Below are 13,434 nucleotides of genomic sequence, written 5' to 3'. Positions count from 1 at the left end.
TAGCTGTGTTCTCTGTTTGTTTGTTTAGTGATTTTTTTCCTAGTCTTTTTTTTAACAAGTAGTGGTATGATTGTAGATGGTATGGCAGACAAGGAGAAGCTTATACAAAGAGGAAGAAAGGAAGCTTCAAGAAGAAAAAGAGCAATGAGAGGGGAAAAGAAAGAAGCATCAAGGAGATTGGAGGAAGGGGAAGATTAAAGGAAAAAGCAGCAGACAACCGTGATTTGCAGCTAGAAGGGATTCAGCAGCTGTCATTAAAAACCTGCAGCTCTGCTTGAGACATATTGATCGAACTATTTCTATGTTCTCTATACAACTTCGAGAGCCCTCTGTTTACTTCAAATAATAGCAGTATGATAGCCTACTCAGGAAATAATACTTATCTCAAACAATTAAGAAATATTTTTGTTTTTAAAGAGGGACAACTGTCCTGAATTTCTAAGCCTTTTCTTTTCCAGAAAGTATTCTGATCTTTTAATGCTCTGTTCACCTGCTCACTAACAAATAAATATCTAAATACTCTTCATGGTAAAGATGATTTATTAGAAATTATTTCCCCCCCCTTTTCTTTTTCTTTTTATTTTTTTTTAAGAGGACCATTTATACATACAACTCCTTAATATTGTAGACATTTCATAGAATGAATATCCCAGTAGGGCATTACATGTATTTACAAAGTACTGGAGAGTTATAACCAATCCTGCTGAAATGGTAAGTGAAGAATATCATTAGATTCTAGATGGCTTCAAGAAGGTTTTTGGTTTGGTTTGTTGTTTTTTTTTTTTTTTCCCCCTAGGATTTCTAAACCATTTTGCAGATAATATTCTTGCACTGATATGCAAAAGATATTTGCTAAAAAGAAAAAACTCCATTTGATAAATAATATTAATGATGGACCTTATCTTCCACATGAGTGTGTCTTAGGCTTAATTTAAAGCTATCTCACAGTTCCTAATCAAACAGGTCCTTTTAAATACATTGTACTTTAAAATATAAATGTTAGAGGACAAAAATGCACAAGGCAGGACGATTCATTTCTCTTACATACCTCTGTTCTTATAACACCCTTTTTTAGTGTTGCCGTTTCTTTTTACATATTAAAACCTGCTATATGAGTCTAAACTACAGAATTACATTTTGAGCAAAAAGGAGAAGGGCAAAAAAGAGAACAAAAGAGCACATTCATACTGTCATTTGCTTTCAAACACAAAGCAAAACCCTTTCAAAGGTTTCTCATTCCACAGTAAGAAAAGAAAAAAAAATGGCCTATCTTGTCTTCCTCTCTAGGTGTGTGAATAACATTTTTGTTCTGATGTGACTATTGTAAGAAACAAAATTCCTCAGCCTTAGGGGTTTTTAATTTTTTATTATGTACTAAGCTCAACAAACCTTCGTAGAAAATAGAATACTCTTAATTATGAATAAATTAACTAAATTAGTAGCATGAGATGGATATGCAATTAAGGGACTGTTAATTGAAACTGGAAACACAGCTGTATACAGCTTAGAGATGAATCACACCAGTAATGACGCAGATGTTTATAAAATGTGATTATGTTTAGCAGTAGCATACTATTGAAACTCCCCAGCCTATTCTTATATTGTGCCACTGAAATGGTTTTTAAACCCATGAACACCAGGAATCAGGATCTCAGGGATGGCAAATTAGGCTCCCTGGATATGTGAATTAGTGTTGTCTGAATGTCAGCAATTTAATTCTCCAGCTTTCAAAGAATGTAGACATGGAGCCAAAACCAAACATCTGTTAGTTATACGCTCATTCAGAAAACAAAAAAAATAATCTCTGGCAAGCTAGAGCCTGTCTCAGTATGAGAGAGACAGTGAAATACAGTATCTCTAAGCAGTAGTGCTGCTGTGTGAATATACTGATCATGTAAGTAATACAGCCCAGGAGCTCATGAAATATGCTTTGTGTACAACAGTGAATACATGTTTTTGGGACTACTCCTCCAAACAGCTAGAAGGATCAGGAGCAAATGATATTTCCTTTCTAAAGGTTTAAGAATTGATTAGCTCTCTATAAACAGCAAATCAGGCTTTTTATTCTTTCAGCTTTTACATCTTTCCTAGGATGTTCTTTGATAAACTGTAAAAGAAGGGTTTTTCTTCTGGCACAAAAAGGCACAAATGTTGCTCCTGGGTCACATAAGGATATCTGAGCTAGGCAAGCTCAACAGGGATAACATTTGGTACAGCTGTGAAGGATGACAGAGGAGACAAAGCCAATGGCCCACGATGGCTTAAGTTCTAACATATCAGTCTAAAGCCTGCCTTGTAACTACTATTTGACAGAGCAGTGTAACCACTGAATACCATATAATAGCATGTAAAAGTTACGCTAAAGAGTCTGTGATTTGTTTTTCCATAATAGGTTCACTGACTAACAGAAGCATATTTTACAACATACATGTTTTCCTCAAATATAATCATGCTTTCAATAAACATGCTGAAAAATATACAATCACAGTTTGTGTCCAAAGCCCTTTCCACATACTGTAGTGCAGCTCACATCACGAATACTCCATTAGTTGCGTTCCATGAGCCTCAGCCTTGGCGACAATAAAAACTTAGAAACAGAAATTTACATTAAATAAAGTTTGTTTCAATGGCCCCCTTTTGTAGGGAGTGGGATGGTCCCTTAGACTATGTAACTATCAGAACTACACTAAGATTAAAATGCTACTATGATTTACACCAAATCAACACAAATTCATTTTAATTTAATGAAGTTTCATAACATCCCTTTCTGATCCATAAATGGATACTTATCTAAAAACATGTAAATTTATGCACAAGGGGGGTTAAAATCATTAGAAAAATTATGTAGAGTGTCATTGGCAAAGGTAATCTGCACGACCCAGCACTGCTGAACGTTACAGCCTTATCCCCTTAGCTGTGGAATTATTGAGCACACTCTAACAACGTGGGGGCACAGTGCTGACAGAGAAAATTGGTGATCATAAAGTTGGATTTGCCTCTGTCTTTCAGAAACTTTAGTTACTTGGGAGCTGACCTCCTGTTCGCTGATAAAGAAAAAGGATTAGATCTTGACTTTTTAAAAGAGGAAGCCTGCAAGATTTCTGCAACACACCGTACTGGTCTGACAATATTTCACATGTCATTCACAACTGAATAAAGTTATAAAGGCTTTACGAGAAAAATGTAAACCCTTTCTCTTTAAACTTGGCCAGATTCAGGGATATATTGCAGCTAGCTATGACAGCTGATGCGCAAATCAAGTTCAGTTACCTTCACTCTTTGGCTAGTGAAAGTACAGAGAAAGTCAATTCAGGATTTGAAATGTGATGTTTCAAGATAAGGAGCTTGAATGCTGGAATATACAAGAAACACAAAGTTATTTTATGGAAGACACACATTCTTCTATTTCTTCTCAATACCCCTTCTCAAAACACTGCATTGCTGAAACAGCACTGTATTACCAGCTATGCGTCAGGTAAGTGGAACAGAACTAATTTTTTTTTTTTTTTAGAGATGAAAAAGAGTCATAAATGAGAGTACGGGGGGGGGGGGGGGGGAAGGACACAAAAAACTTGAGATTAATATAAGAAATCAGAGGGACGAAAGTGAAAACATCCAACACAATGAATATACTATCTACCTGTAGACTTAGCCTTATTTTTCTAGATTGTTTAATGCTATTTAGTCATGCTATTAATTTTGTTTTAAAACAAACTGAACAACAGCAGAGAAACAACTTTGAACAACAAAGAAAATAGAAGAGAAAGTCTAATCTAGTCTTTAGTCTTGTTGTTTAACCCCAGCCAACAACTAAGCCCCACACAGCTGCTCACTCACTCCCCACAAGTGAGATGGGGAAGAGAATCAGAAGGGTAAAAGTGAGAAAACTCATGGGTTGAGATAAAGACAGTTTAATGGGTAAAGTAAAAGCCATGCATGCAAGCAAAGCAAAACAAAGAATTCATTCAGCAGGCAGGTGTTCAGCCATTATCAGGAAAGCAGGGCTCCATCATGTGTAACAGTGACTTGGGAAGACAAATGTCATCACTTCAAATGTTCCCCCCTTCTTCCTTCCTCTTTCCCCAGCTTTACATGCTGAGCATGACCCCCATATAGGCTGGGATATTCCCTGGTCAGCTGAGGTCAGCTGTCCGAGATGTGTCCCCTCCCAGCTTCTTCTTGTGACCCCTCCAGCCCACTCACTGGTGGAGCAGAGTGAGAAGCAGAAAAGTATTTGGCTCTGTGTGAGCAGTGCTTCTGCTGAGCAATGGCTAAAACATCCCTGTGTTATCAATGCTGTTTCCAGCAGAAATCTTAAACACAGCGTCATATTAGAAACTGTGAAGAAAATAAACTCTACCGCAACAAACACCAGCACAAACCTACACACTTGAGGCTTCCCAAACAAAATGGGATATCCTGAATAATTCATATCTATAACATAGGATTTGGATGTCGCTATGATTCTCCAGGTACAAAAGAAAAAAAAAAAAAAAGGGTATGAATAAAAAGTGGAATTGCAAGCTCTGATAATTTATATGATGTAAGGAGGAAATTCTTTCCTGTTAGGGTGGTGAGGCACTGGAATGGGTTGCCCAGGGATGTTGTGAGTGCTCCATCCCTGGCAGTGTTCAAGGCCAGGCTGGATGAAGCCTTGGGTGGGATGGTTTAGTGTGAGGTGTCCCTGCCCATGGCAGGGGGTTGGAACTAGATGATCTTGAGGTCCTTTCCAACCCTAACTATTCTATGATTCTATGATTCTATGTTTGTTCTGCAACTAAAAGGTGTATTTCTAAAGGTTATTGCAATATCAGTGTTTTATAAAAGAACAGCTAACACAAAAATAGGATAGCTTAGATGAGCCACAGGAAGCAATGAACGTCTTAAAATACTTTTTTTTGCCAGTGTTGTGCCGGGTGGATCCAAATGAGAAAGTGTTTTATAAAAAATGTTTGCACATATCAGAAGCTGAGCAATTTTAAAGTGCCCTCCTCTACAATTAACATACCATTATATGACTTCTACACCGCCCAGAATTTTCCATTTATGGACACAATATTCAGCTTTACCTAAGCTCTGACAAAAACTACAACGGCAATTTTAGATAGCACCTTGTGAAAGTACTCAGAAAAAGACAATCAATTACAAAGGCTGGTTATAAAACTGTGCCACAACTTAATGCTAGTGACATTTTTAGCATTTTAAACACTATTCTTAACAGAACTTTCTAAAATGGCATAAATATCTTACTTACAGCCTTACTGAAGCAGATAGATTTAGAAAATAAAATATAGCACAAACATTAGCCTCAAGATTGTAAAAGCTTTCTGTAACCTGAAAGTAGACAGCCTGACATAAAAATATCTGCAGTAATATAAGTAATAACATAATATAAGTAATATAAGTAATTGGTAAGTCAGAAAGATGCAAAATGACTCAACAAAGTAAAAAAATGGGCTAACATTAACCTTTTGCACTGAAAATTTGAGTATTATTTCTGTACCCTGTGTTTTTTATCACCTTAAATGAAGTTTCTTCTAAAAAAAAAAAATTAATCATAGTATTTCAGAAGAAGGCATTAGTAAAAATGGGGAGAAAGAGTAATATTTTTTTCTAATTTTGCATTCCCTCTAAAAACCCTTAACAATACTTGGCACTGATACTTGGAATCTAAGTGGTTTTATATTGCCTCCAATGACATTCATTAAAGTTTCATTGAGTTACAAGCCTCTGAAAGTCATGTTAGAGAGAGCCTTTACAGGACAGCTCTTAAATTCTGCGGACACTATCTGCGACAAATGTGTTCCACATTCAAAGGAAACTTGGTACATCTGCTTTAACCTCGCTTCAAACCAAGCAGGCATGAATGGACAGATGACCAGTGTCAGCGAAGTATACCCCCTCCAGGGCATGGAGCAGAACCAGAAATTGCAAAGACTCATCATCATTTGGTGTCAGCAGACAGGTGACAATGTATCCTACCCTATCCTAAGCAATCCTGTCCTATTCTATTGCATTTTAAAATCTAACCCACAAATTACAAGCTCTGAGTTTATTACATTTTGGCAAGGAAAGAGACCTGTGATGTGGAAGTCAGGACTGGAGAATGACTTACAATTGCAAGGTTCAGTGTTCAGTATTATGACTCCTGCTAACTTTGTGTACTTCCCAACTTTTCACCGTTACATGTTCTTACATCAACACCCTCTCCATCCCTAATTTTCATAATGAACAGCCTAAATATAGTTGATTTGAACCAGGTCATACATGCAAAAATGCTGTTCTAAAAAATCAGGCCATATTCTCTCAATTTGGAATTCCCTCAATTGGAATCAATTGAAAAAAGTGAAGCTATCTGTGCAATTTTAGCATCCAATGTAAAAACTCCTAAGACCCATAGTCTACACATTTTTGTACGACGGGAACTTGGAGCTTTAATTTTCCAAATGTAACTTCCACTTTCTTTCTCAAAGGGACTTTCACAGAGACAATTTCAATTGGTGTTTTTAAGATGCACAGCTATCATGGATCATGAACTTAAGAGAGTGAATAATTCCACCCTCAGTACAGTTTCTATGTTGGCTAGTATATCAGTTAAAGAGCTATAAACAGAATGATTTACCTAAAACTGCTTGACTAAAAAGCAACAGAACTAGTGGATGTTGGTTTCCAGTGAATAATTTTTCAACAGTATCATAATCTCTGTTTTCCCCAGGATCCTAAATATAGTCTGGCATGACTCATATAGATGTGTGCTGCCAAGTGTAATCTATAACTGCTGACAGGTGGAAGTAAATTGCGGAAGTCTTATTTTACAAGGAAACAAGACTAACATATATCAACTAATATGCCTATTATCTTCATATCATTTATCCATCAAACAGATAAATCAGAGACCTTACAGAATATATTGTATATACAAAGATTGTACAACAGAGCATTAAATTGAAGTTGCATGTGTAACATATCTTCTTTCATTTGATAAATTCTAAGTGCTTTTCTTGGTACTTACAAACATTTTTAGATTTTATAATCCTATATATCCACATACATGCGTGATAAACAGAAAGATACATCAAAATAAATCTATATTTGCATACTGAAATGAGAATATAAAGTAGGATAAATTGCTGTTTTGCGTAGTTCTTCAAAGCAAATCTCCATAGAGGACAAAACTCCAAAGTAAAGGAAGTAAAAACATGGTAACAAAACTCTAAAATTTATGTATCTTCTGTAACAAAAAATTACTAAAGTATTTACAGTTTCAACAAACTGAAATTCATCACACAGAATGTCATAGATTCAGTATATTTTCATTAGTTTTTCTGCTGGTTGTTGACGATAACCGTGCCTGTTTATACTTAAATACACACTTTGTTTCACTGACTGCCCTAAACATGCCATAAAGAACAATGAAGATGTTCTCCTAATTTTGGAAGGAATCCTTCCAATTTTTTTATACACACTTTATTAGAGGAATTGAATCCCAATCCAGATAGCTGGCCTTCCTCCACTAGCATACAGAAATGAATGAACAGGATCTCTTAGGAATGAATGACTGTAAAATGAATCTATATGCATACTTCTGCAGACAAACACTTAGCAAAACTGAGACTCAAACTTACAGAAATGAGGAAAATTATGTGGGTATATGACTTCTGCAGCCAACTGGCATAGCCCATTAAACAAATAAGAGACCATTAAAGAGTCATGACAACTGTGGTTTTGGCAGAAGTACCAGTTCTCACGGACTATACAAAACAACATTTTAACTAAAAAGTCTAATGGGAAAACTCCATTTCCAAAAAGCATCAAAATCCCCCTCTGCTGGGAAGATGAAATCTACAACTACTAAAATAATTTTGAATTTCAAGGTTGAAAAGAACTGTGATTTTAGCAATGCCTTAATTAGTAATTAAGATAAGCTAGGTTTGGGTCCATATAGTTACAAAAGTTGTCTCCTGGTTTTTCAGCTATTTAACAGATGATGTAAGCAAAAATATAGTTTAAAAAAAGAGGAAAGGCAAACAAATAAAAATAAATTAATGACTACTAAAATGAATGAAATAATGGAACTGTAGAATAATTTGGGTTGGAAGGGACCCTAAAGGTCATCTAGTTCCAACCCGCCTGCCATGGTCAGGGACACTTTCCACTAGACCAGGCTGCTCAAATCCCCCTCCCAACCTGGCCTTGAATGCTTGAAGGGATAGAGCATCCACAACTTCTTTGGGCAACCTATTCCAGGGTCTCACCACCCTTATACTAAAGAATATTTTCCTAAAATCTAATATAAATCTCCCCTCTTTCAGTTAAAAGACATTCCTCCTTATCCTATCTCTACACACCCTTGTAAAAAGTCCCTCTCCAGATTTCTTGTAGGCCTCCTTTAGATACTGGAAGACTGCTTTAAGGTCTCCTTGAAACACCCAAAGTCTCTTCTCCAGGCTGAACAAGCCCAACTCTCTCAGCCTGTTTCCAGAGGAGAGGTGCTCCAGTCCTCTGACTGTCTCCGTGGCTCCTCCTCTGGACTCACTTAAGCAGGTCCACATTCCTCTTTTCCTGGGGGCTGCAGAGCTGGATGCAGTAATGCAGGTGGGGTATAAGGGGAGCAGAGTAGAGGGGCAGAATCACCTCCCTTGACTGTTGGCCACACTCCTTTTGATGCAGCCCAGCATATGGTTGGCTTTCTGGGCTGCAAGTTCATACTTCTGTATTCCCTCCAGCCTAGTCAGTTTTACAAACTAGATGGGCTAGGCTCAGTGTTATGGACAGAGTACTACTCACAAATTATATTTGTGAGTTACATTACAACTTGCTAAACTGAAAGCATTGATATACAAATACCATAACAACTTCTCTAAAATCCCATTTTCTTAGATGAAACACAGTTCTTACTGTATTTTTTAGCATATTAGAGGTACTATTCCAGATAAGAGTAGATAGAATTTGATTTAAACCAACAAAATCTTTCTTAATAACGGAAGGCTATATTCCCCATGGGATACTTGTAAATTCTTTCACATGTCAGAGGCTTTGCCTTTTGACCAGTGTTACACCAACTAGATCTCCAACCAAAGTGAAGTGAACGTAACTCCCGCCAAACTGGTCTCCATAGCTCCTGAAATGTTAACTAGGAGTAAGCAAGAGTTTGCCAGACATGTTTTCCCCTAGGATGATCTCATTACATATACTGTTTGAAGCACACAGGATCTGAACATGAGAGATCCTTGTGAAATTCATAACAAACAGTTCCCAAGAGAGATTTCATCTCCTTTCATGTTTAAGAAAAATGGAAAAATAACCAGCAAATTTCCTCAAAACTACTCCTTTAAAGGCATGAGGCTAATTATTTTCACATTGCTTAAACTCCCCAAATGATGATATAGTTTTCAGTGACTGATCTGCGCGCATTAGCTTTCATTAATGAAATGCACCTCCACACAGCACTTCAAAACCATGACTGGGTGAGTCTGTAATTGGTTGAGTGCTTTCCATACATTTTTCTTCCACTAATACTCCTGTGTATATTCACCAAAATTGAACACAAAAAAAGGTAAATTAATGGCAAGCATACATTATTGCAGAATATAAATTAAATTCTGTGAAGATTCTGCAGCAATATTTGATACTACTCACTAATAGTTCTAATCTCACTGTACAAACTGTGCAATACTGCCAATGACTGAATACTTCTGGCCTTATATTTGTCAAATGAATATAATGTTATCTCTCTGTAAGATTTGGCTTTAAATGATACATTTCCTCCTCTGATCTTATAAAATCAGATGTTTGTAAAACAACAAACAAGACATTTCATCCTCTACACAATACACTGCAACTCACTCATAACACTAGAATTCACTATTATTTCAGATCTGATAAACCTTATGTTCTGACGGACTTTTCCCCACATAACCCAAAATGGGTTTCTTTCTCAGAAGCAATAGCACAGAAGGCTCTGTTTTATGGTTTTCCTGCAGTGATATTTTGTAGGAAATGAGATACATGGGTAAGAAATATTTTCCTCTTTATGAATATGATGGGGCTGGGGCAGTGAGGGGGGGAAGAGAGATCTTTAGCCTTGGAGGGGGAAAAAAGAAGCATTACAGCTGGGGAAAAAAAAAAGGAAGAACAACAAAAAAAAGGAAAAAACAAAACATAGAAATAAGGGAAGTAAGATGTGGAAAGGCAGAAAAGAACGAGAAAAGAGGGAGAAATACTTTCTGAAAAAGTGAATTAATAGAAGCCACAGAGACAATATGGGTAGCATAAAGACACATGAAAATACGTAGAATGCTGAAATTAAGTGAAAAAGTGATGACAGGACTAAAGTATTAAGGAGATATTTTATGTGACATTGGTATAACAAAGCCAAATAATTAAAAAAAGGCAGAAACGAACAATAAGAACCTATTTAGGAAGTAGAATAGTTCTGCATGTAACAAAAATTGTTTGTATTTTTGCTTTTCTTATTGTGTGGCTGAAATTTCAGTTTTCTATAAATAGCATCGCACCTAACTGGAGTGTTGGTCATACATAGGTAAGTCTGACCCTAACACAGAACAATACATAATACTCTAAAAAGTGCCACTCACACAGGTGTGAGTGTCAACGTCCTGCAGACTTCACATGTAGAACGGCTGGATATAATGATTGTTGTACATCCCTTTGAACTGAAACATTTTCTTCTACTCTAACAAAAATAAGCTCTGCATCTGAATGTGTCTCAGACTCTGCTCCCTTTTAAGTAGAAAAATTGTAACATAGTAACTGATGCATTCATCTTCCCAGAGGTCACCTATTGGCCTTTTGTACATGATAAACCTTCAAAGTTATTTATGTCTTTTTCCCCTCAGGACATGTTTAAAAAAACCTGCTGGTGTGTTTTCACCTTGCTTTCTGTATCTTCCAGATGACATTTAGGTAAATAGCAAAAAAGATGGTAAACAATAATATTCCAATTCTCTATCTGTTCTATCAGCTCTAACATCTCACTCTGACTTGTTATCTCAAAGTAGATATCTTCAGAGAAGATGAAACACTTTGCTTTCCAAATACTCTGGATTTGATAAATTGAGGCAATAGTTTACAGTGAAAAGTGAACTGTTCATGACATATCCCATGCTCTGTGGAAAAAGAGCATATTATTGCTGAAATATGTGTGAACATGTGATTTCCTCTGTATCTTTTTAAATAGACTAGCAAATTGGCCTTCTGTCTACTGCTTTCATGAATGATAAGAACAAAACATTTATCTCAGGCTTTCTCTCAGATTTCTTTTTTTTTTACTTTTTCATATCCTAGATGCTTTCAATCTGAATAATCATTCTGCTTTCCCTTTTTTCCTGCTGAAATAATGAAGTACATTTCATCAAAAAATTTGAACTTAGTTAACTATTTGATTAGTGAAGTAAGGTATTTCTCAATGAAATATAGCAAATTTGTTAACTTAATCAGCTATCATTTACAAAAAAACTCCCCAAAAACTAAACAGATATGGTTTCTTCAATACATGGGAGAAACATTTTGGGAATACTCTTTTTGTGTTCCAGATTTCTACTGATCTGTTTAAATAATATTACATGAACTCTATCCTGAGGATCTGGGAAAAAGTCGATACTAATGACCAAAGGTCTTGGACTAATGATCTTTTACTTAAAACTGGGATTCTTATTGCAAACTGTTCATTTAGAAAAAAAAAATGTATTAAAAAATCTTGTTAATATCTTCATGAACTGGTGATAAACCAGAGGTGCCACAGAACCAGGAGATTTCTTTTGGAGAAGCAATAAAAAAGCAATAACCTCTTACTGGCTATTAGAGTTGACGGAACCAGGGTTTTTTATCTGTATATAGGACAGGAGGGAACTGGTTAATTACTGTTCCTTGCTAATGTTCTTTTTTTTACAATGAATGCAAAGTGTTTTATTAACCTCCATACTCCTCTGTTTTCACAATGTATTAAGGTAAATACAATGACACAATTTCAAAATGTGAAGCAGTGATGTAGCAAAAAATTAGTGAGCAAAATCCAGCGCTTGATAAAGTTCATTTAATTGCATTTACCTTCATTTAATCATAACTTTACACTCCTGCTGTGGGACATATATCACCAGTTACCAGTGCATGCATGCTTATGTATGCTATCTCATGTACACTGTTCCTAGAAGTCTAAGATACAGTGCATTTTGGAAAAAACTATACACATTTGAAGTCTTTAGCACAAGGTAACACAAAGTAATCTGAATTTAAGTGATAGACATGTAGACAAAAAAAAATAAAATCCAAAGGACTTGTAAATGTTTCAGTATTTAAAACAACATTAAAAGGTAAATAATCTAGTAAGTATTTTAATTGTATGAGAATTTTGACTGTATGAAAATCTGGGTTACCCGATTTCTACTTGATAAATTATTCGGAAGCATATGAAAATGCACCATCAGCTTTGACTCCTATTTTCTCACAGGGACACAATTATTGAAAGGTTGCTTCCTCTTTCTTTCCTTAGTATTCTTGTGGTGCTGTTCCACAGGGAAAAAACAAGCACACAGAAAAAATAAAAAAAAATAAAATACTTAAATGCAGCATAAAGAAAAAAATCATAGGATATGTACCTGTAGCACCTTCCACCTTGTGTTCAGGTCTTCCACACAGCTGAGGTTGTACTGAGAGAGTTGAATATCAGAGGGAGTGAACCGGTGAGCGAGTTCGTTGACATGATGCACTTTTTCTTTGAGCGGTACAATTTCTGCTCGATAAACCTGTGTGAATTAAATATAAATAAAGATAAGAACTGACTTCAAAACCTACTGTCTCTGCTACCAGCTGATTTGTAATGTAAAGGTACTCCATGTCAAGCTGAAAGGAAGTAGTGGTCACGATGCAGTTAATGATCTTTTGATAAAATTTCATATGGACTTTAGGTCTGACGTGTAAGGCCCAGCATTTCAGAAGGTGATATAAACTTGGAACCTTCATAGCAATTTTTGGCCAGTTAAGCCAAATCTCTAACCAGCACACCTACTGGGATGTGCACTGCAGAGCATGCTTTTCTCTTGCCTCATCCTTTATGTGTGTGAAGCATGTGTTCTTCGGGATGGACAGGCACAATAAGCACTGTTTAACACAGGAAAACTAAGGAAGACTGTTCGCAAATAGAGCAAATGGAGAGAGAAGCAATGATAAAACTTTTACAGACCTAACTAAGGCCATGATCAATGTAAAAAAAAAAAAACCCAAACAACTTTCTGCTATGAATTCCAAACTGGCCTACATGATTTATTTCAGAAAAAAAGAAATAATGCATTTTGCAAGATAACCTTTAAAACTATGCATAAGAGCAGTCTAGCTAAAAATTTCAGTAATGTATGTAGAAACACAAATTGCTAGTTAGAAGTTTACAAATTGCTAGTTACACGTTTCTTGATTTTA

The 13,434-nt window shown here is 36.0% G+C and overlaps 1 protein-coding gene across 13 annotated transcripts in view; it reads right to left on the bottom strand.

Moving 5' to 3' along the window:
• Positions 1 to 13,434, bottom strand: part of DMD (dystrophin) — a 1,176,091-nt gene that overhangs the window by 156,264 nt on the left and 1,006,393 nt on the right. For all 13 annotated transcript variants that reach the window (XM_065677219.1, XM_065677222.1, XM_065677220.1 and 10 more), the window contains one exon: positions 12,618 to 12,764. In XM_065677219.1, the coding sequence (XP_065533291.1) occupies positions 12,618 to 12,764 (147 nt within the window). The remainder of the gene's footprint in view (positions 1 to 12,617; positions 12,765 to 13,434) is intronic.

The sequence above is a fragment of the Lathamus discolor genome, chromosome 4, assembly GCF_037157495.1.
Source record: "Lathamus discolor isolate bLatDis1 chromosome 4, bLatDis1.hap1, whole genome shotgun sequence".
Taxonomy (NCBI): domain Eukaryota; kingdom Metazoa; phylum Chordata; class Aves; order Psittaciformes; family Psittacidae; genus Lathamus; species Lathamus discolor.
Note: the sequence above shows the minus strand (reverse complement) of the source record. Positions and strands in the feature narration are given on the sequence as shown.